The sequence below is a fragment of the Oryza brachyantha genome, chromosome 9 (genome assembly GCF_000231095.2).
Source record: "Oryza brachyantha chromosome 9, ObraRS2, whole genome shotgun sequence".
NCBI classification, from domain to species: domain Eukaryota; kingdom Viridiplantae; phylum Streptophyta; class Magnoliopsida; order Poales; family Poaceae; genus Oryza; species Oryza brachyantha.
The window spans coordinates 5,695,117-5,719,215 of NC_023171.2; the positions used below are offsets into that span (position 1 = coordinate 5,695,117).

At 45.0% G+C, this 24,099-nt stretch overlaps 1 protein-coding gene across 1 annotated transcript; it reads left to right on the forward strand.

Annotated features, from left to right (window-relative positions):
• The first annotated feature begins 1,925 nt into the window (after positions 1 to 1,925).
• Positions 1,926 to 15,931, forward strand: LOC121055324. The gene is made up of 4 exons (XM_040527554.1): positions 1,926 to 2,087; positions 14,819 to 15,100; positions 15,206 to 15,818; positions 15,924 to 15,931. Exons 1-4 carry the CDS (start codon positions 1,926 to 1,928, stop codon positions 15,929 to 15,931), a joined length of 1,065 nt encoding a protein of 354 aa, XP_040383488.1.
• Positions 15,932 to 24,099: the final 8,168 nt, after the last annotated feature.

The following is a 24,099-nucleotide window of genomic DNA, read 5'->3' on the forward strand; positions in this document are numbered from 1 at the left end:
CTACAACATCAGTGATGGGTCGTAAAGGACAACACCTCATGGATGAATCATCGGTGACGGGCTGTACTTAAGAGCCCATCACTGATGACTGATCCATGACAACCCTAATTTAGCACCCATCAAAGATTTATCATATGTGATGACCTTTATTATACCGCCCGTCACGGACACTATAGCCATAGTTAACACACAAATCCTCTACGATCATGCACTTGGTCAGGACCCCGACAAATTTCTAGGGCTTCCACCGAGCACCGCCGCCATCATCACTCGTCGACGTCCAAGAGCAGGAAGGTTGCTACCACTGTCCACGAGCACAGAGGCCGCCTCCGACATCCACGAGCGCCATGCCCCCCGCCACCACACACGAGCACCAAGCCCACGCCCACCACCATTCACGAGCATGGAAGCCTCCGCCACCGCCATCCAGGAGTGCCAAGGCCGCCGTCCTTGAGCACCAAGGTTGACGCCGCCATCCCTGAGCAGGAAGGCCGCCGACGTCCTCGAGCACCTAGGCCACCGTGACACCATCCCCAAGCACGAAGGTCACCGCCGATATCCCCGAGGGCAAAGGCCACCGCCGCCGTCGTCCGTGTATTCTCAGTAGCCTTTGTAAGAACTGTGCATACATATAAGTTTTGCATTTCTTATTTACAATTGATGCCTAACTATTGATGCATACTTAATTATATAATTTATCTGATATTATAGGCTTCTTTTGTTCTCTTCCATGATAGGCTTAGGCATGATTGGTGTAGTTGCAGCCGATAAATTATAAAATGGTTAGTGTAATAATAAAAAAATATGGATAAACTTTTATATATGTACTACTAGTGTTTTAAAAAAGATAGGTCTAGGAAATAGTCAGTGGTGAAAAAAACTCAAAGTCAAGTCTAAGTTAAATTTTAAATTTTAAATTTTTGCCATGACTAATAACATTGTAAGTGCCCTAATAACAAAACTTTCCTCGTTAACGAGATGTACATATGTTTCTTTTCTTTTATCCTTAATCTCTCAAAAGCTGGTAGGGCCCTGATGCTGTTCATTTATCATTAGGGATTATCAAATTTCTATACAAAAGTTTATCAACTAATATTTCTAAAGTAAGATATCATTGTAGTTTGCTTATGATTTCTACTTATTTCTTATTTACAATGGAAGCATAACGAAATAATAGAATTAGCTACCATAGAGTTATAAATCTATTTCCGAAGGTGAGATGATGAACTTCTATGTATATACTTTTTTGTAAAAGTAAAATATATCGTTTAGCAGTTTAGAAAACATAAGCATGAGTGCAAAAATAAAGAAAAACTTGACTATAACTAGAGGAAAAGAACACATGAGCGAACAAAGGATTTATGTATGTACGTACAAACCAATGAAATGATAGTAGTACTCTGTAGGAGGGTACCAAATATGAACACCTGCACAAGTCTATCAGTGCCATAGTTATGCCTGCTTTATTTTTAGCAGTACAAATATGAATATTTATTTGATGCATTATGGAGTATAAATGAATTTTCTTGATGTTATTTATACTGATCCTTGACTTTTATTTTTGGATCCAGTATGATGAAAGGTTTTAGGCCAAAAAATTTTAGGCCGAAATGGCAGAACAATAACCACATACATCGTCCACAACTAGCGCAATCACATCAGGCCACAACTGTAGGTCACAAAACAAGCTTGCTAAGACAAAGTTCACCATCACTTAGATAGATAGAACATGAACACCTATAGCACCTAAAGCCATGGCGAATAAATTTGCTAGTATGTGTGGCATTCTAGGTCGGCGCTACTTCATCGTAATACACAAGGATGTCAACTAGGTGACCCCAATAGAGAAGAGCAAGGCCTGGGAAAGGTTCAAGGGCTGTTACAACTTCCTAGAGGAAGGAGACAGAGACCTAAAAGAAAGAGCCATGCAGAAGATGAGTACGGCTTGGAAGAACCTCAAGTACAAGCTATACTTGGGATATGTCCTCAACCCAAACAACCCAACACCATTTGCCGAGTACCCTCACATCACACCTAAAGTGTGGGAGGAATTCAAGCAATTGAAGACCACACTAGAGTTCCAAGTGGTTAGCAAGGCTCATAGGCAAACATAGGCTAGAAATGAGCACCCACACAGGTTGGGAATGGGTGGATACATTGTTAGAACTAACCAATGGTGTAAGGAGGATGAGTTCGCCTGAGAATTGAACATACTGGCTTCTTTTGCCAACATCTCGGATGAACGTGCAAGAAGAAATTGGGCTTGAGCGCACAGGAAATCCAATCCAGATAGGATGGTGACCTTCCCAAAACCCGCGGATGGCCAAGTCTATCAGCAACTTGTCATTTTGTGACCAATTTACCTTCAAACTCTACAAGTCATCCTCCATATATCGTTATCTCACAAAACTAGTACATTGTAGCTTGCACTAATTACAGAGCAAGAGTCCTTGTCAAGCGAGGTTCAATCTCAGTGTAGAGAGGATGACCTACTCACCAAAGCGCTTGGAAACCTGAAGCATCTAGTCCACACATTCCATGGAAAATTGGCCTCACTCAATATAGTTGGCAGTACAAGAAAATGAAAGTCAACAAACTAGAGAAAGAGATCCGTAGAAAGGAGCAATTACGAGAGGAGCTATATGAGGAATTTAGTAAAGAACTAAATTGGAAGTTTGAGGAGGTCAAGGCTAGGATAAGGCGAGAACATCAACAGAGACACATAGTTGAGGACCCATCTCCAGTCGTGGCTGAAGAAGTATGCCCGTCACAACGGAGAAGTAGTTGTGTGTCATCAACTGAAGTGGGGAACATAATTCCACCAGTTCCAGCCACAGTAGATTACATTGAAATAAGTTACTACTTAATCGAAGCTTGGTCAATTTATCATATACAGGTCCCCACAAGTCAGGGTGACACTGACATTTTGTTGTGATGCGGTTGAGGGCCAAACACAGAAGCCAACTGCAACCACAAAAGTGCACGATACGGATTTGACAGCTGGACATGCAAAGGTCCAAGTTGTCATGGTTAAGGATAATTGGGTGTTTTGGCCGCTACAAATCCCTCCAAATGATAAAATCATGACACTAGGGGCGGCTTGTGGGACTTTGAACAAAAAGATCACAATAAACTTTTTGTAAAAGTTCTGTCTTGGTCGGAGTGGGGATAGCATTTCCAATGGCCCAAGGACAAGATTGTCATAAAGATGGTTCCTAGATCCACTCGACCACCGGCTAAACCTACTGCCCCATCTCGCCCAACACCTTTAGCTCCGACGGTCATCCAACAACTGCCCACGTAGGCGGCAGTGCAAGTTGATATTGATTTTAACCCGACCTCTATGGCCGAAGCTCCTAATCCTAGCAAGGCTCATTCATCGCCTCTGATGGTTGCTACAAGAAAGGGTCATGGAAGGGGAAAAGGCCATAATCAACTAGACACTCAAGTAGTCGACCCACCGAAATTCAAGATAGGCATGCCTTTTGGTTGTAGACAATATGCTTGGCCAAATAGGTTCTTATTCCCAATAGATACATATGTACTACATGGAGACGTCGAACTCAACCAGACAAACAAATATGCATCCCTAGTCAGATACCACGGTCCTGAGCCATTTGTGTCGTCGCCCGTGACTTCATAACTAGTTTTGATGATATATGTGACATTTTTCAACATCGGGCGATCTATACCTTTGGACTATGGTACTAACACCCACTATACAATGCTAATGGTACATTTTTTCCATATAGGTTATGTTGTAAGGAGGCTCGTAGGACGAGAAGTCTGATCTGATTCGTAGATCCTCAAAAAATTAATGATACGCAATTGAATAATGCTTTGGAAGATCTCTTTGACTGTCACGCCCAGAAATTTACACCAACTTTCTAAACAATAGTATGTATTAAATCTCGGTCCAGAAATCAACCCAAGTACACACTATGATAAATTAATACACAATTCCATGACTTAAAAACAAATAAAAACAAGCTAAACCATCTAATCTTCAGCTTCAGCTGGCGATGACGGCTCCACACCATAGGCATTCTCGACGGTGGACTGAACCTCACTTCAACCTTGGGAACAGCCTTCTTCGGACTTCTGACTTAGGCTCTGACACTTGCTCTAGTGGGAAAAAATTAAGCAAGTGTAAAGACCCTAAATTTTAATTTGATTAGCTGCGCGGTTGGCAAACTAGTTATAGTAAGCACTGTGTTGTGCTGAACGACTAGTTGTGTCATGCGTTGGTTTGATTTTCGCATTAGAGTATTGATTCATATGCATATATCACAATAGAAAACACAATTAAAACACATCAGTGAATTCTTTATTTATTCACATATACATTTTATCTAAAATAAGAAGGGTGAAAATTAAATAAAAATGTTAGTGTGATCCGTGACCACACCTAATTGCTTTGGGAGGTTTTAGATAAGTGTTAGGCAAAAGAGAAAATTTAGAGTTGCTGAAGGTCACATATTTTACAACCAAACCATTTTGGGACGCAAAACAAGTGACATTAGCCATCTCTTAACAATTTACAAAACTATTTATTTCTCAAGTAAACTCTGAGTTTTTGGACAATTGAAAATCAGTCCCTAAACTCAAAGAAATCTCCATATTTCCAAAATCTGTGGTACTACAGTGCAAAAGTTACAATATCATATTTTTCACCAAATTTGAATTAAATTGCAAATCTGGAAAATTTGGTTGTCTCTCCACCGTGTAAACCATGCGTAGGTGTCAAGCTGGGAAACCACCAGCAAAACATAAGCAGGTGAGTCACCAATAGTTATCCCTATCCCTGGGATAAAAACCATTTCAGAGTGAAACCGAGCCTCATTTTCTCCGTAGAACCAAACCAGTTAGCAAGAAGAACCACTGTAACCAGAGAGTTAGTGAGGAGAGGAAAAATACAAGAGAGCAAAATTAACTAGCACCAGGTGGAGCAGGGGCTCCAGCTCCACTAGGAGCAGGTACCCCGACTCAAGGAGGAGAATTTGAATCAGACCAACCAATAAAAGTTGCAGTAGAAGCAAAATAAGGGTTTAGTCATATATTTTCAGAACCAGTGAACAAGCAATGAAGAGGTAAATTAGATCAGAGTTTAGGAGAGAGTAAATAATGTATGCATTATATTTCCTGGTCACATGTAATAGTAATTTTAAATTTTTTTTCATGCAAGCATCATCCGTGGCATATAATCATGGCTAGAAATCAGATTAGGTTCAGATGAAGAATCTAGAGACCAAAGTATTTGCATTACAAGTTTACAGTAGCACACATCCAACCAATATATTTATTGTGTGACATTGAGGAATAGAAAAATCAAGTAGAAGGGGAAAATACAACCTGGCTTACTGCTGAGGGTTGTTGCCGCCGGAGTTGCCAGGTATTGGCCATCTCCACGGCGAGCACCCAGGAGTTGAGTACCAATAGCCATGGAGGAGGTGATGCACAGGTTTCCTGAGAGAGAAGAGGGAGTATTAGAGGATAGAGGTGAAACAGGAGATCGCCGGAGCGAGGGCAGATTTTCTCGGGGAAATCTGGGGGAATCAAATCGCTGTGGGGCAGCTGCTAGTTAGGTCGCCCGAGTGGGGCGTGGCAGCCAGAGTCAGGGTGATCTGCTACGCTGGTCGGGATAGGCGGCGTTGGCTGGGAATGGCGACACAGGAGACAACGTGAGGGAGAGGAGGAGAGAACGATAGAAGAAGAGAAGAAAGAAAGTGAGCTGTTTGGGCTGTACTTATTTTTTTTGGGGTCTACTGATCGTACATGGTTCCAGAAAATCAGTTTTTGGTTTAGATTAGAACGTGAGCAAATATGTATGTCTTATAAATTGATGTTTCTAAATTCTGGTTTTGAGTGTTAAAATAAAATCTGAACAGAGCAAAATAAATTAATATACTAGTACCTGATCATTATATTGCTATATAAAATACAACATTTATATGCATTGCATGCGGTAAATTAAGCGTTCGGGAATATGTCTTTATTCGGACCTCCGTTTTTTTTTAAAAAATTCGAGTTCGTGAGGAATCATCTGTTTTAGCTGAATCTGAGGGTATTCGTGGTGTTTTCTATCCAGGAAAGTTCATCTCTTGAGCATATTGTTTAGTTATTTCAAATATTTGCAACCTATATAGCTCTCACCATTGCATAGAATACCAGAAATTTATTTTTGAATGTTAATATTGTGCATGTGAATCTATGGATCAGTTCTTTGGTGATCTTTATAATTGGCAGCCTGAACTTTGTTGTTGTGTGGTTCAACTGTATATACTTAACATCATAAGGTTAATTAACAACTGCTATAAGGTATGCAAGCGCCGTAGCGATCGTCTCGACCACATGACATGGAATGGGACGGGATGGCATAGTAATACATTTTTAATGGCTTTATCCTGTGGGCTAAGGACTTCCGTGAACCCCGTGAGTGTGGGCTAGCGACGAGGATTGTTGTTGTTGCAAAATCTGACTAGATGATGTGGATTGTCGTTGTTGCGGGATCCGATGATTGATTTGCCGTTGTTGCGGGAATCACCCACAGAGATAACTAACAGATGGGATTGATGAAAAGCTTGTGATCTTAACCTTGCCGGCATACAACGTGCAGTGTGTTTAAAGCGCCGATGGGCGTGGTTGGGCCTGTTGCAACGTGGTGTAACGTTGGACAGTGTTGTGGTACTTTACAACTGTGTCTTATTTATGCTTTACTGTACTTAATTACCTTTATTCTTTAAGCTCTGTTATTTGTTTAAATTGCTGCTTTATTGCAACTAACCCTAGCCTGTCCTTGTTAATCCCATTGCATCATTTATCTTCCCCTTGTCCGTGTTACTTGTTGAGTATGGTGGTTTGTACTCAGCCTTGCTTAACTTTCCCACCCCAGAGCTAGAAGTCGAGTCCGATGGAGGTGCCTCTCAGGAGTGAGCTGTTCCGCCGTCGAAGCGTTGCCTGTGGACTGGAGCCGTACCCGCTGGAGCTAGTCTACCCCTTTGTTTTTTCTTTCCGCTGCATTTCCGCTAGAATAAGTGTAATTTTCAGTTGTTTCTAAGAACGATGGTTATGTAATCAACATTGTCTTTTTGTGTACCCTGGCTGGTCCTGGACAGGGATTTAATACACAATTAAGTTCAGAAATTCGTGTGAGGAATTTCTGGGCGTGACAAGTTGGTATCAGAGCCACCTTTGACCGTAGGATCAGCCCGATGGAAGCCCTAAGAGCCCTCTGCTTTTCATGTTTGTGCATTGTTTGCGAAAGTTGGAGTGTTTTAAAAATGGGTTAGTGTTTTTCAAAAGCGTGAGTGATTTAAAGAGACAAAACCCCTTTTGTTGAAAAGCGTGAGTAAATCGATTTACGGGTAAAACTTTATTTACTTTGTTTCTTTTATGATTTATTTATCTTAAAATAAAATTTTGCATCTATTGATTCCAAATCCTTGTGCTCTTTAGATGGCTGACCACCCCTTGTACCATCGTGGAAACGGGATAGCTGGATTCGTGGCAGAGTTGGCAAGAGTCTCGTTCACAACAGGATACCCTTATGAGCCGGAGTACACCACAATCCATCCTCTGGAAGGCGAGTTTCCCCACCGGGTAAGATTGGAGCTACATGGAATCCCCGGTTTCCTCCCTAACTTGGAAGCAGAAGGAGCTGGAGGTTCGCATGAGCATGCCTGCCAGGAAGCTGCCTACAGTCTGATGACAGCGCTCAGGGCCAGGCATGACCTGACGTTTCGGCATTCGGCTTACCGGTATCACCCTGGTCGTGGACCCAATTCCTTGGTCAGTAGGTTTCGGTCTGCCCGAAGTGAGCAAGACCCTACCTTCGTTAGGATGTGCACGGTGCTGCAGGGTCTCGATCAGATGCACCACGATCTCCACGAAGCGTCCAAGGCCTTGAACGACGCTAAGCTCACCCAGATCGTTCATCTGCAAGATGAGGTCGACCGCTTGAAGAAGGAGAATGCCAGGCTTAAAGGACTCCCAGAGCCCGGAGGTGCAAGGTGTCGCACTACGGCAAGAAAGCGAACCCGTGGGCCGCTCAGAGTTCAGTCTTACCTTGGTGCCCCGGATGAACCAAGACCCTTGATGCAGATGGTGCCAACCTCTCCGACCCCAGTGCCCGAGGAAGGTGTCTCCCCGTTCAACGCTGCAAGGAACCGCAACAGGGTCGTTTCAGTCTCGAGCAGCAGTGAGTCCGCTTCTGGTGAAGATGAAGATGGCCTCCCCAGCAACTCAAGAAGCCGCTCTGAAGACGAGGAAGAAGATCCGTCTCCGGTCGTCGATCGTCGTTCCCCTTCCGTGCCCTAGACGTCGCCTTTAGCTTCGTTTTAGTCGTTGGGTGCTAGTTTTGGTGTATTAGGTTTGCTTCGCTTGGGGCTAGTGGTGAACCATAGCAGTAGTGGGGTTATGGTTGTACCGCCAGGAGTTGTGTGGTTTTTAAGTGTGTTTCTTAAGCAAGACAATTACAGTTCACTAATTAAATAAAGCCTCTGTATGCTTAGCCGTTTCTTTTTCTTCTTTCTCTTTCTGTCCTCCCGCCCCTGCAGATGGTGAACACCCGTCACAACAACCGCGACACCGACCAGTCCAGCACCGGAGGACCGCCCCCGCCGCCCCTACCAGAGAACCCGTCGCTCGCCCATATTCTCGCTAACCAGACGCAGATGCTCTCTTGGATGATGCAGCAGATGCAACAGCAACAGCAGCAACATCAACAAGTGCTACAGCAGCTTCTAAATCAGAGTTAGAATAACCAGCAACAGCAGGGACCACCCCCTGTGCAGTCCAAGCTACCAGAGTTTCTCCGTGTCCGTCCCCCAACCTTCTCAAGCACTACCAACCCCATGGAGGCAAGTGATTGGCTCCATGCCATTGAGAAGAAGCTCAACCTACTGCAGTGCACTGACCAAGAGAAGGCCTCTTTTGCCGCACATCAACTGATGGGTCCCGCCTCTGCTTGGTGGGATAATTTCCTGGCTACCTGCACCGCTACCACGGAAGTGACTTGGGCGGAATTCTGTCTTAATTTCCGCAAGGCCCATATCCCCGACGGGATAGTCACACAGAAGAAGCGTGAGTTCCGCGCTTTGCAACAAGGTACCAAAACGGTGACTGAGTACCTTCATGAGTTCAATCGCCTAGCGCGATATGCTCCCAAGGATGTCCACACTGATGCCGAGAGACAAGAAAAGTTCCTTGGAGGATTGGATGATGAACTGAAGAAGCAGTTGCTTTCGGGCGACTATGCCGATTTTGAGAAACTAGTGGATAAGGCCATCCGCCAGGAGGACCAGCACCTCCAGATGGACAGGAAGAGGAAGGCTTCACAGTTCAGGTCTAACCAGCCGCCTCCTCAGAAGCCCTGATTCCACCCCGGCCCCTATCCTTCGAATCAACAGCACGGGCAATCAACTTTCATTGCCCACCAACATCGTCCATACAATCCCAGCAACTTCTCCAGTGGTTCCTCCCAGCGTGCTCCACCTCAACGCGCTCCCCCTGCACCAGCTCCCCGGCAACAGAATGCTCCTCCGCCGACAGCTCAACCTCCTCCAGCTAGGAAGGATGCAGGTGCAAAGCCTGGGGTGTGCTACAACTGTGGCGACCCAGGTCACTTTGCCGACAAGTGCCCGAAGCCGAAGCGCAGTGGGCAAAGGTTCGTGCAAGCTCGTGTGAATCACGTCACCGCCGAAGAAGCACAGGCTACGCCAGAAGTAATACTGGGTACGTTTCCTGTCAACTCCGTACCTGCTACAGTACTTTTTGATTCCGGTGCTACACACTCTTTTATTTCAAGAAAGTTTGTGGGATTGCTTGGGTTAGAAAGGGAAAAGTTAAGAAACCCGATGCGGGTTAATACTCCAGGGCATAGTATGCTATCGGACCTTTATAGCCCTGATGTGCCCATAGAAATCCAAGGGATACCCTTTCTAGCCAATCTCATCCTTCTCAAATCTAAAGACCTAGATGTCATTTTGGGAATGGACTGGCTTACAAAGCACCAAGGAGTGATTGATTGTGCCAAGCGTACAGTCACCTTGACCGGTGAAGGTGGTAAAGTGGCGACTTATCAGTCGCTGGAGTCAGAGTCAACCAGGACTTGTCTGAATCAGATGGAAGCCGAAGAGCAATCCTCGGAAAAAGTCAAAGACCCAAAGAAGTTGGAAGACATACCAGTGGTTTGTGAGTACCCGGAGGTGTTTCCAGATGATCTCACAACAATGCCGCCAGAAAGAGAGATCGAGTTCTGTATCGACTTGGCACCAGGAACCGCACCGATCTATAAGAGACCCTACAGGATGGCAGCCAATGAGATGGCAGAAGTGAAGAAGCAAGTGGATGAACAGCTTCAGAAAGGTTATATCCGACCAAGTACCTCGCCTTGGGGTGCCCCGGTTATTTTTGTTGAGAAGAAGGACAAAACTAAGAGAATGTGTGTGGACTATCGTGCTTTGAACGATGTTACCATCAAGAATAAGTATCCTCTGCCAAGGATTGATGATCTGTTCGATCAGTTGAAGGGAGCCAAAGTTTTCTCCAAGATCGATTTGAGATCAGGGTATCATCAGCTAAGAATTCGGGAAGAAGATATTCCCAAGACGGCATTCACTACTCGCTACGGCTTGTATGAATGTACGGTAATGTCGTTTGGACTTACCAATGCCCCGGCATTTTTCATGAATCTCATGAATAAGGTGTTCATGGAATACCTGGATAAGTTTGTGGTCGTCTTCATTGATGACATTCTTATCTACTCCAAGTCAGAAGAAGAGCACGAACAACATTTGCGGATTGTGCTAGAGAAGCTAAGAGAACACCAGTTGTATGCCAAGCTCAGCAAGTGTGATTTTTGGCTGCACGAAGTGAAGTTCCTTGGCCATGTGATCAATGCCCAAGGTGTAGCAGTGGACCCCAGTAATGTGGAGTCAGTAATCAAGTGGACCCCGCCTAAGACGGTTTCCCAAATCAGGAGTTTCTTAGGACTTGCGGGCTATTACCGCCGGTTCATTGAGAATTTCTCGAAGATAGCCAAGCCAATGACACAGTTGTTGAAAAAGGAAGAGAAGTTCAAGTGGTCAAGTGAGTGCGATAAGAGTTTTGAAGAGCTCAAGCAAAGGTTGGTTTCAGCAACCGTGTTGGTTTTGCCGGATCAAACGAAGGACTTCCAGGTTTACTGTGACGCATCCAGATCAGGACTGGGATGTGTGCTAATGCAAGAAGGAAAGGTGGTTGCTTACGCCTCTCGTCAGTTGAGACCACATGAGGGTAACTACCCGACCCATGATTTGGAACTAGCAGCTGTGGTGCATGCCCTAAAGATTTGGCGACACTACTTAATCGGTAACAAGTGCGAAGTATACACGGATCATAAGAGTTTAAAGTATATCTTTACACAACCGGATTTGAACCTCCGTCAGCGAAGATGGTTGGAATTGATCAAGGATTATGATTTAAGTATCCATTACCATCCAGGCAAAGCAAATGTAGTTGCCGATGCTTTGAGCCGGAAGGATTACTGCAACGCTGCGATGTCAGCGGAAGTTTGTGAGCAGTTACAACAGGAGTTTGAGCGACTAAATTTGGGTTTAGTCAAAGAAGGTTTTGTGGCAGCTCTAGAGGCACAGCCCACTTTGGTGGATCAAGTTCGCCAATCCCAAGCAAATGATCCGGAGATAGTCGAGCTAAAGAAAAATATGCGAGTTGGCAAAGCTCGAGATTTTTCAGAAGATGAACATGGGACAATCTGGATGGGAAACAGGTTGTGCGTGCCAGATGACAAGGAGTTAAAGGAGTTGATACTTCGAGAAGCTCATCAAACCCAGTACTCTATTCACCCTGGGAGTACTAAGATGTATCAGGACCTCAAAGAAAAGTTTTGGTGGGTTAGTATGAAGAGAGAAATTGCAGAATATGTCGCCTTGTGCGATGTTTGTCAACGAGTCAAAGCAGAACACCAAAGGCCAGCAGGATTGTTGCAACCTCTCCAGATTCCAGAATGGAAATGGGAAGAAATCGGGATGGATTTCATCACTGGTTTACCGAGGACTGCTGCCGGTCATGACTCGAATTGGGTAATTGTTGATCGGTTGACGAAGGTCGCTCATTTCATACCAGTTCACACTACCTACTCAGGGAAAAGATTAGCCGAGATTTACTTGGCTAGGATCATGTGTCTACATGGAGTACCGAAGAAGATCGTTTCTGACCGTGGAAGTCAGTTTACTTCGAAGTTTTGGCAAAAGCTACAGGAAGAATTGGGAACCCGACTGAATTTCCGTACTGCTTATCATCCCCAGACAGATGGTCAGACAGAGAGGGTAAATCAGATTCTTGATGATATGCTCAGAGCTTGCGCTCTCGACTTTGGTGGAACTTGGGATAAGAACCTACCGTACGCAGAGTTCTCATACAACAACAGCTATCAGGCCAGTCTGCAGATGGCACCTTTTGAAGCATTGTATGGGCGAAAGTGTCGTACACCCCTCTTCTGTGATCAAACAGGAGAACATCAAGTTTTTGGGACTGAAGTTCTAAGTCAGGCTGAAGAGAAGGTCAGAATAATCCGCGAAAGGTTGAAAACAGCTCAAACCCGACAGAAGAGTTATGCAGATAATCGTCGAAGGGACTTAGCCTTCGAAGTAGGAGACTACGTGTACCTCCGCGTCACACCTTTGCGAGGAGTACACCGGTTTCAGACCAAAGGAAAATTGGCACCACGTTTTGTGGGACCATACCGGATAGTGGAACGCAGGGGAGAAGTTGCGTATCAGTTAGAACTCCCCGCTAACATGGCCGGAATCCATGACGTGTTCCATGTGTCGCAGCTCAAGAAGTGCCTACGTGTGCCTGAAGAACAGACCAACTCCGAGCACATCGATCTGCAGGAAGATCTGACGTATGTGGAGAAGCCAGCACGGATTCTAGAAACCAGTGAAAGGAAGACTCGGAACTGTGTGATCAGATTCTGCAGAGTTCAGTGGAGCCACCACTCAGAAGAAGAAGCGACATGGGAAAGAGAAGATGAGCTCAAGGCCGCCCATCCGCACCTCTTCGCCAGTGCCTCCGAATCTCGGGGTCAAGATTCCGTTTAAGGGGGATAGGTTTGTCACACCCGGAGTTTCGCCCTAAGCCTAAATCGTAAAAGAAATTCGTAAGCAACAATTGGCTTAATTAACTCAGGAAAAATCCCTCTAAAAGGAATTAATTCAATTAAAATCGAGGATCGCAAATCGACTAACAGGATTTAAATTTAAATTGCAGAAGTATAAAATTTGGGCCAAACAAATTAATTTAAAACTCGGCAAAAGTGGGACTTTCTTTTTTCCCTCCTTTTTCCTTTCTTTTTCCCTTCCTTCTCAAATTGGGCCGAAAGTCCAATTTGCCTCCCTCTCTCTTTTTCTTTTTCTTTTTCTTTTCCTTCCCGGGCCGGCCCAGCCGAGCCAGCCCGCAGCCTCCCCCTCGGCCGGCCCAGCCGAGCCGCCCTCCCTCCGCCCGCCAGCGCGCGCCCCGCCTGGGCCGCCGCTCGGCCCATCTCCCGCGTCGCCCGCTCGCCCGCGCCGCGAGTCCGCGCCGCCTCCCTCCTCTCTCTCGCGCCACTGACAGGTGGGGCCCACCTGTCAGCGACCGAGCTCCGCCAGCCCGCGCCGCGCCCGCGCCGGCCGAGTCCGAGTCCGCTGTCGCGCCGCAACTGCCGCCGCCGCAACGGTCGCCGCCGAGACCGCGTCGTCGCCGACTCGGTCTCCAACCTCCGCCCGCCCTAGCCAGTGCCGTCACCCACTTTCCGCCGTCGCTCGTGTCGCCGCCGCCGCGCAATTTCGCCGTCGGACGCCTTCGCCGCTGTCCAGCCGCGTCATCGCCTCCGCGCCGCTGTCGCCGACCAGTCGCCATCCTCGTCGTCGCTGGTGAGCGTCCCCCGCGCCGCGCATTCCTCCGTCGCGTCGTCGCCGTCGCGCCCGGTTGCCTCACCGCCGCCAATCGATCTCCGCCGCCACCGCCGATCTCCCGCCCCCGCCCGCGTCGTCACCTCCGCCTCGGTCTCGCCGACCCGCCCGCGCTCTCGCCGCCGCCGGTGAGCACCCGCACCCTCCTCCCCTCTTTCTCCCCCTTTCCGGCCGACCGCCGCCGAGTCGCGCGCCGTCGCCAGACGAGACCGTAGCTCGCCCCTCCCGTCGCCGCTCGCGGTCGTCGCCACCTTCCCGTCGCCGACGTCCAGCCACCGTCGCTTGCGCCCATGCGTGCCGCGCTCGCCGCTCGCCAGTCGCCACTCGCCAGTCGCCGTCGCCGCTGTTCTTCCGTCGTCGCCTTGCGTCGCCGCCTCGGCCGTCGTCGTCGTCGCGCCGTCGCCGCTCGCCGGTCGTCGCCGTCGCGCCGCCGTCGCCGTGCGCCGCCGCCGCCGCGCCGCCCGCCGCTCCCGCCGGTCGCCGCCGTCCACCCGAGCCCGCGCGCTCTGTCACCTCCTCTCTGTTCCCCTCCCGCTGACGAGTGGGTCCCACCTGTCAGTCGTCCCCGTGCCCGCCTCCTCTCTCTCCTCCACGGGCCCGCGTGTCAGTCTCTTCCTCTCCCCTTCTCTCACCGACAGGTGGTCCCCACCTCTCAGCCGTCAGTTTCCTCTCTCCTCGCTGACGTCAGCAGCCCCATTAATTGCGCAATAATTGATTTAGGACTTTTCTGTTTAGCTAAAAACCCAGAAAACTTCTAAAATTCATAAGTAATTCATCTAGTCTCCGTTTAGGTCCATTCAAATTTCATTAAATTCATAAAATTGTCAAGAATCCATTAAAAATATGACAAGACGTCGTTCCATGGTCAGCCCTCGCCTCCATCTGTCGGAGGTAGACAACACGATGGGGCATCAAGCTCGTCTTCTTCGCAACAAGTTGAGGCTACCGCCAGCAGTAGTACATCGTTTGGAGAATCAGAAGAGACTACCGGATGCCTTGGACGGCCCCTGGTGGAGGTGTTCGATTTGGCTGTATCTGCCAGTGGTAGGGACTCCGGTTTCCCAGTTGGTGGCACGACAATCACCGTATTCGACGGAAAACGAGGTCAGATCATCTATAAGTACGACGAGGATCAACATGATGATGATCATGTATGTATATATATGCTTGTGTGTGTATATAACTATTCCCAATTATATATGTGTCTCATTTCCAGATCGGCGACTAGTTAATTGTTTCATCTTCGATGAATGCAGACGCAGGTTGAAAATCTGGTGCTAACAGGCCCCTACAGAGCCATCTCAGCTGACGGGAGCTTCGCCGTCGAAATTGAGACCAGCCCCACTGACATCAAGTACTGGGAGTGGGATTGCAGTGATGACGAGATCGTGTACGACGAGCTGTATACCGAGAACCTAGGCCCCGTCGATATCACCTACGTGGTGCTGAGTGAAGCCCTGGAGGCCACCGTGGAGGTTAAGCTGCCAGAAACCGTTTCTACAAACGGAGGAGAGAGCAGCCCTCCTCGCATCTTCGGGTACATCGCCGCGCAGACCAAAGTCTTCGATCGAGCGAGCGTGCTCTTTAGCCGTGCGGCAGACAGAGCGGTGCCGATCCCCTCTGATCTCAGAGTTCCGCTGGCGCGATCCGTGGTGGCGGTGCCATCTTGGTCGAAGCTCCAGATAGATGTGGGGCTTTACCTTCTTACTCAAAATGCCACTACTAAGTTTGAGCACACTGTTAAGTTGGACTGCACTAACCATTCCCAGAGAATACAGACCAACAACGGTGACGTGCTCCAAGTGAACGTCTCCTGGTACCCGCAATTTACTGACTGCGGGGAGAAAACTCGACGGTCTTCACCCTCAGGTAATTACCACGCGCCTATGTCATGTACTCCCGCCTTCTTTTGATATATGACAGTTTTAACGCAAGTTACTTAAGCTACTTTTTCTCGCCTTTTCTATTGACCAGGCGACTGAAAATTTGAGAATTGTCGGTCAATTGTCATGACCATTAGATAAGTTTCAAGATCCGTGCGGAAAATCAGCCTTTGGTCTGATGCGAATATGCTATTCGTTAATAGTTCGGTCGACTGACGCAATCAAAATTTTCAGTCACCTGCTCAATAGACGCTCCCATTTTTTCTTAACCAGCTTGTCATAAATATATGTTCCCATTAAATAAGGGCGGAGCTAAGGGACATATATATATATATATATAACGCTTTGAGCGCTACGTAATAAACAGCGCGAGACAAACAACAACCAAAACAGACCCTACACCACCCACCAACAGAATAACCACCCTAATTTTGCACGTTGCCGTTAAATTTTAACTATTCGAATTACTTGCGGGGTGCCCCAAATAAAGTTAGTTAAACTTTGACTCTTTTTAGTCAAATTTTAACTTAGTGAACCACGAATGCAATCCAGTGAACGCGAGTTAATTTTTAACTCAAGAGCACGTTGCACACAGATTGAGTTATTTATTAACTGACACGTCCACCAGCAAGCATGCACATCACGTTGTTATACTATGCAGTTAAAGTTTAACTAATCGAACATCACAACATATGCTAGGCATCTGAGTTAATTTTTAACTAACACACTGGTAGCGGGGGTTGAATGAGTGTTGAAAGTTATTTTTTAACTTACGTGGTGGTGGGAGGGGGTGTGCTGAGGTGAAGTGTGGTTGGTTGATTGCTTGTGTGACGTGCTACGTTGTTTCGTAGCGTGCATCTTCTCTGTTGCGCGCTGTGTAGCGCCACCATATACATATATACATATACACGTGCATTTCAAAAAACACCTAAATATTAATATGTGTTACCTAGTGCCTATATATATAAATAAATAAATACAAATATATATATATATATAGCAAAACTAATATGTGCGCCCCTTAGAATAAGTTATTCTGTGCCACCGTCCCCTCATAAGGCCCAAACCATCTCTCACCCCTTTCAAAGTACCAAAACTCCTTCTAGCATGGTCAAAGCTCTGTCCCGTTGGTCAAACCCATCATTTGACCTTTCTCCACACCCCATATTTGTCAACTCCCGTCTATCTAGAAAGTATAGTAACATGAAGGAAAAAAAACAGTAACATACATTATAAAATATAGTAACAACGTCAAAATATAGTAACAACGTCAAAATATAGTCATGAATCTAGTTTTTCAAATCACATTTTTTTAACTACTGTGGTGAAAACGGTTTTGAAAAATAATGTAAAGCACATGAGATATTGTTCTCTAAAAATTGGGAATACAATCTTTTAGCTCTCTCACATGCATTAGTTGTACTGTAGCAACAGTATGCAGTCATGATATTATTGAAGTTCTGTCGTGATGCTACTGTACTTCTATCACGACATTACTGCAATTGTGCAAAACACATGTTACTGCATGTATATCACGATGTTACTGCAATTATATGATGACGTTACTGCAATTGTGTAATAACAATACACATATTCTATAACAACGACATAGCGTTATTACTACGTAGAAGGCACATCGTTACTGTACTTATAGATATTTCTTAAGATTTTAAACTTTAAACAATTTTATCTCTTCCCTCATATATTATTTTTAAAAACTTTTGTATCATATTGTTTGAAAAAAATTGTTTTAAAAAAGTAGATCCCACGTGGGTATGTTTCGACGTTGTTACTCCAAATTAGTCATCGTGTTACTGTATTTTTGTCGTCGTGTTACTACACAATTCCTGTGAGGCGAGAGCTGAGCTTAGACAGACATCAGGGGAAGCCCATAATGGGGTTAACCCACAAGGTGAACCCTTTGACCAGCATTTAAATCAGGTGGGAGTTATTTTTGGGCCTTGGGAGGAGGGTGGGAGGTGGGATGGGCCTTGGGAGAAAGGGGTATAGAATAGCTTATACTAAGCGGGTGCACGTATTAGTGCTGCTATATATATATATATATATATATGTATATATATATATATACACACACTGTACAGCGCTTTGAGCGCTACGTAATACATGGCGCGCGACACACCCCAACCAACCGAGGCCCCATAGCACCTACCAATAGAGCAACCATCCTGCTTATACAAGATGCAGTTAAATTTTTTTAACTATTTGAATTATTTACGGGGTGCTCTGAATAAAATGAGTTAAGTTTTGACTCTTTTCAGTCAAATATTAACTTACTGAACTACTGAAGCACAAATAGAAGCCAGTGAACGCGAGTTAATTTTTAACTGCGCGCTCTGTGTCTTTTGTTATGCAAGATGAATGTATATATTTTTACAATTACCGATGGGGGTGACAAACTTTATATTATGCGACGTGATAAGTTGATGGTCTATCATATTATAATGTTTTCTACTTACTTGATATTTTTCAGGTATGTTTATAAACAAACACGGTACGAGGCAGGTATGAGTTATTTTTAACTCAAACATGCTGCCAAGGTATTGGTCATCATTGACTATAGTCAAGAAATAATTATCTTATATAACAGTTAATTTTTAACTTATCACCTATCGAGCCACGTAATTGTTAATTTGGTGCCGAAGAGCGTGTGTGTTACTTATTTTTTTAACCAAACAAATGTTAAGTATTGACGAAAGTATTTTTGTCATGACCATTGACAAGTTATTTTTTATCTGAACAAAGAAAACATCGCAATAACTAGGTCATTTTTCAGGTAGCAATCTCACGTAGACATTTTGAATGACAGTTAAAATTTAACTGCACATTAAACGGCTACGAATGAACCAGTAAACGAACACATTCCTTCCACGTTGTCATTAGTTAACTTTTAACTCTGTAAACCTTCACGGGGACTAAAATCGGTGGGTCATCAGTTAATTTTTAATTGCTGAAGCAGTAAACGCACATATTCTTTTCACGTTTCACTGAAACACGATTGTTTCAGTTTTTAGAGGCAGTTCCTGTAAAACATGATTTTTACATGTGGTTAGTTAAGAGATTAAAACTACCTGAAAAAAGATTTAATAGGTCATTTCTTAAAAGAACCTCATGGAAAAATATTTTTGTTCTTATTATTTAAAATAATCAAACTTTGAAAAATCATAGACAATTTATTTGAAATTGGATTGAGGTCAATCAATGTTCTACATGATCCTTGTATTATTCAATGTTCTACATGATCCTTGTATTATTTTCTTTAGGATGGCCAGGTCAATATTTTCTTACAGTATTATTTAATATGGTTGTCCGCTTATGTCAAGTCGCCTCTACGTGAGTTGACAAGTTATATATGTTGATATTAATAAATGATCATATTAAACAATTTTTAAGGAAATGTTGACCTTGTCATATTAAAGTAAATACTGTGGGGATCTCAGATAACTTTGGTTTATCTTGTTGGAATTAAAAATTATCTTTCTATACTTCTTAACTAACACACCCCATACTAAGGAAATGACCTTACATTCACCCATAATCGTGTATACGGACGCTTGAACAATTCAACTTAACTCCGTAGAGGTTGTATATTTTACCTACATGATGAGAGCTTACTCTAGTACTAACCAGTATCAGAGGTTCATGAGAAGGCCTTTCCAAAGTAGACCTAGGGTTGCCTATACCAACTGGACATGTTCTATTCCCAAGTTTAGACAAGTGCTCAACATTCCACTGCTTAAAAACTCGAATCTAGGCACAAGTGAGTCCTAGATGTACCCTCAAGATCACAGGTACGCCTCAAAAGTATAATCTCTATATATGATACCATAGCCGTCGTCATCCATTGTCACAAAAAGGTTCCCCAAACTAGTTAATAACTTAGGTCCCATTCGTTTTATAGGATTTGCAAACTAAAAATGTAGAAATATGAAATCCTGTGAAATGTACACGGTAGCAACATTCGTTTTAAAGAAATGCACCTGAGGAAAACTATAGGAAAATTTCCTATCTCTCTACTATTGAGGGCAAAATATAGGAAAAAAGAATCCACTCCAACCTCTTCCACAATCCTGGAGGGAAAATTTCTGTGTTTCACAATCCTATAGATTTGCACTTGCATTCCTATCCTATTTTGATATTTTTCCTATTCCTATGATTTAGAAATCCTGTGAACTAAATAAGCCCTTACCCTGGTGTGTCCTGTAATATCCATATGATTGCATTATAAGATGCTCGGATGTAATTACACACAAGGAATTGGTCCTTGCGAATACATAACCGTGCTACATATACAAGTCCCAACGAGGATGGTGCGGGAAGCGCTATAGTGGTGCTTGGGTGGAACGTGACAGGGAAGGATCAGAAGATGGGGTAGGAGAGTTGGCGGAAGGGCTAATAGTTTAATTGCTCTTGGTGTGGAGTGGCTACGCCACTCAACTGGTCAGCATATGGCGAGGTGAAAATAGGGTGACGCTTTTGGGCATACCCACCAACTACTCTAGATAAAACTCCGTGGTGTAGTTTGTGGTGGATTTGGAGCAGCGAGGGAGGCAATGGGAAGGGTGTGGTGGACGACAATGGTAGTAGAGACAGTTCTCTATATGCCACTGAAAATTGATCAATTTCTTTTAGTCGAAATTGTTTATTCTCAAATTGTAGAACCCATAAATGCCACAATCATTACTTAACCTCTAGTTGGCTGTTAGGTAGCCATAAATGCCACAATCATTACTGAACCTTTAGTTCACTGTTAAGTCAATAAAAAAGACACATTTGCCCTGAAATAAGTGCTATACAACAATATATAGCAATTGAGTAATATATAGCAGCTATATGTATATATATGAAATAATTCATTACTAATAGAGTTGTTAGATACAACCTACGATGAATGGAGATTTAATAGTCCCATGACTTCTCCTTTAAAAGCAAATGCGTATGTTTCCAATGACTTAAGGGTCACCTAACGGTTTAGTAACGATAGTGAAATCATGAGGTATGCAAATTTTAAACAATTACATGCAGAGAAAGAGTCAATTTCAAGTGACATAAAAGAAACCAATGACTTTTCTCCGGCATATAAAGAAGCCCGTCAATTTTGATTTTTGAACTACAGTGCAGAGTTGAACATTTTTTTTTGCGAGAACCAATGGTTTTGACAGAAGAAAGTTCATGCATGGGTACTCGTGTTTAATTAGATCGCCCAACTTAATAGTAGATGGACCGGCCAGGACCAAATAAAAGTAGACCTTTTTTCCAACTCTCAAATTAATTCATGGTTTGCTCCTCACAATTGTTTTTAATTAAATTCCCTGTACGGCAGAGACCAACCGGGCTGCTAGTAATCTTGTGTACAATGTTGACGCGGCTGGCGGTTACGAGGCGTTCATGACGGCTTTCCGTACCCTGCTCGGCGAGCACCCAAACAGGAAAGAGGTGGAGGGCCATCACGTCCTCGCCAGGCAGCGTGCTAGACAGCCGGCGAGGTGGATTCACGTCAAGCTGGTGGCAGGGGAGGAGACGACGACCCTGGCCATCCGCGACGACAATGTCTACCTCAAGGGCTTCATGAACAAGGAGGGGGAGTGGTACGAGCTTAGCGGGCCAACGGAGCGGAGCGCGCGGATGCTCCCACCAGAGTATGCCTCCTCGCTCCTAGGGTGTTGCGACGTTGGCTACAGGAGCATCCTTGGCGCCGACGTAGATGAGAAGGTCTTGGACATGCTGACCCACGCGACGGTGCTGGAGACGAGCTTCACGATAGAGGCCGTGCGCAGGCTGTCGGGCTACCGTCCACACGCGACGGACTACGTCGACCCGTTCGTGAGGCTGTCATTGGTCAGGCTGATCATCCTCGTGTGCGAGTCCGCCAGGATTCGTAAGCTCTACGACACTATCTCAAGTGGCCTGGGCAGTGCGCTCACCACGTGGCAGGTGCACTACCTATGGAACTGGAAGCGCATGTCTCGCTTGCTGCTGCAGAGCAGCCAGGGCAACAGCAGCGACATTTGGCCCCGACGTGATCCTCAGCTGGAGCCGTTGGGGATCACTTCCGCACGTGAAACACTCAGAATAGTTGATCTACTTCTCAACTGCCCACTCCCGCCGGCGCGTGTGCCAGACACAGACAGCCTCGGAGATGGTCTTGGGCGGCAACGGGTGGAGCTGCTGGCCGTGCGTGCTGATTTTCCACGTCAGCTTGACGCCATCACAGTCTTCGACGGCAAACGCGGCCAGGTCATCTACAGGCGCCAACAAGCAGCAGATGATCATTCTTCCGTCCTCGACTACCAGGTCTGTGTACTATATGGTCTCCACGTACTTTTTATCATTCTTAAAAAGTATTTTGAGGTAGTAAAAACTTTTAGCATAAAATTATAGTACTTTACGATATATATATTGTACCTCAAGATATTAAAAATTGAAAAATATAATATCTTAAGATATTTTATGTTTTATATATAGACAAACTAATATGTGCACCCCCTTAGAATAAGCTATTCTATGCCCCCTCCCTCATAAGGCTCAAACCCTCTCCCACCGTCTTTCAAAGACCCAAAACCCCTCTTCTAGCTTGGTTAAAGCACTCTCCCACTAGTCAAACCCGTCATTTGACCTTCCTCCACACCCCATATTTGCCAACTCTCGTCTATCTGAAAACTGCAGTAACCCGAAACCAAAAATACAGTAACATGGCTTATAAAATACAGTAACAACACAAAATATAGTTATAACGGATCTAGTTTTTTAAATCACATTTTTTTAACCAATATGGTGAAAACGGTTTTAAAAAATAATATAAAACACATGAGATATTGCACTCTAAAGATTGGGAATATAATTTTTTAGCTCCCTCACATGCATTAGTTGTACCGTAACAACAATATAAAGTCATGATGTTACTGTACTTCTATCCTGATGTTATTGTATTTCTATCACGACGTTACTGCAACTATGCAACACATGTGTTACTGCACGTATATCGCGATATTACTGCACATCCATCATGCGTTACTGCAATTGTGCAGTAACAATACATATATTTTATAGCAACATAACGTTATTACTGTATAGGAGGCACATCATTACTGCACATATAGATATTTCTTAAGATTTTGAACTTTAAACAACTCTATCTCTCACCTCATATATTATATTTTAAGAACTTTTTTACCATATTGTTTGAAAAAAATTGTTCTAAAAAAGTAGATCCCTCATAGATATGTTTCGACGTTGTTACTATAAATTAGACGTCGTGTTACTGTATTTTTGTCGTCGTGTTACTGCACAATTCCTGTGAGACGAGAGGTGAGCTTAGATAGACATGAGGGGAAGCCCATAAAGGGATTGACTCACGTGATTAATCCTTTAACCAGCCTTTAAATAAATTGAAGGTAGTTTTTGTGCCTTAGGAGAAGGGTAAGAGGTGGAATGAGCCTTGGGAGGCCTTGGAAAAGTGGGCGTATAGAATAGCTTATACTAAGAGGGTACACGCATTAATCTTGCTCGTTATATATATATATACATTACAAATTAATTAACATATATATATACTTACTTGCAGGGCAATATGATGCTGACTGGACCCTACCGATCCATCTCGGCCGATGGATGCTTCGCCATCCAGGTTGACGTTGCTGGAAGTGGCGTTTTCTTCTGGGAATGGGATGGCTACGACAAGACATACGCCAGCCAAGTTAACAGCGCGATACCCTCGTACCACACTATCGACATAGGCCTTGGCCGTGCCATACACGTGGCTTACGCTGTGATGAGCAACGCCGTCGAGACCGACGTGCAGGTCGAGCTTCCCCTCGCCGGAGGCACCCTCGTCTCAGGCCATGTCACTGCCCGCATCGAAGGCTTCGGAACTATGGGGAGCGTGCTCTTCAGCGCTACAACGGCGGTGCCGATCAGCACGGTCGATTCCACCGTTCCACTGGCCCGATCCGTCGTTGCCTTGCAATATGGAAAGCGGCTCTACATACAAGTCAAGTTGCGCGCTGACACTAACGAAGGGGTCAAGGATTTCGAAGACACCGTCATCACGTTGGGAGGTCGTTCCTCTGTTGAACAATTGAGGACCCGCCATGGTACTGTTCTAGTGAATATCGTGCCGCACCCAAAACTTCGTGCCACCCGGGGGTGTGTCTAGGCATGCAACTCCCGTGTGCTTCTCTACTTAAAAAGTCGAACCAAATATATTTTAGTTCTGGGATTTAAACTACACAATAGACGCCTATGCCCCA

Coding starts and splice junctions, on each gene's coding strand:
- LOC121055324 (XM_040527554.1), top strand. CDS start 1,926: ATGCAGAAGATGAGTACGGCTTGGAAGAACCTCAAGTACAAGCTATAC. Junction 2,088..14,818: donor CCACACTAGAGTTCCAAGTG/GTTAGCAAGGCT, acceptor TTCCATGGTCAG/CCCTCGCCTCCATCTGTCGG. Junction 15,101..15,205: donor ATCAACATGATGATGATCAT/GTATGTATATAT, acceptor CGATGAATGCAG/ACGCAGGTTGAAAATCTGGT.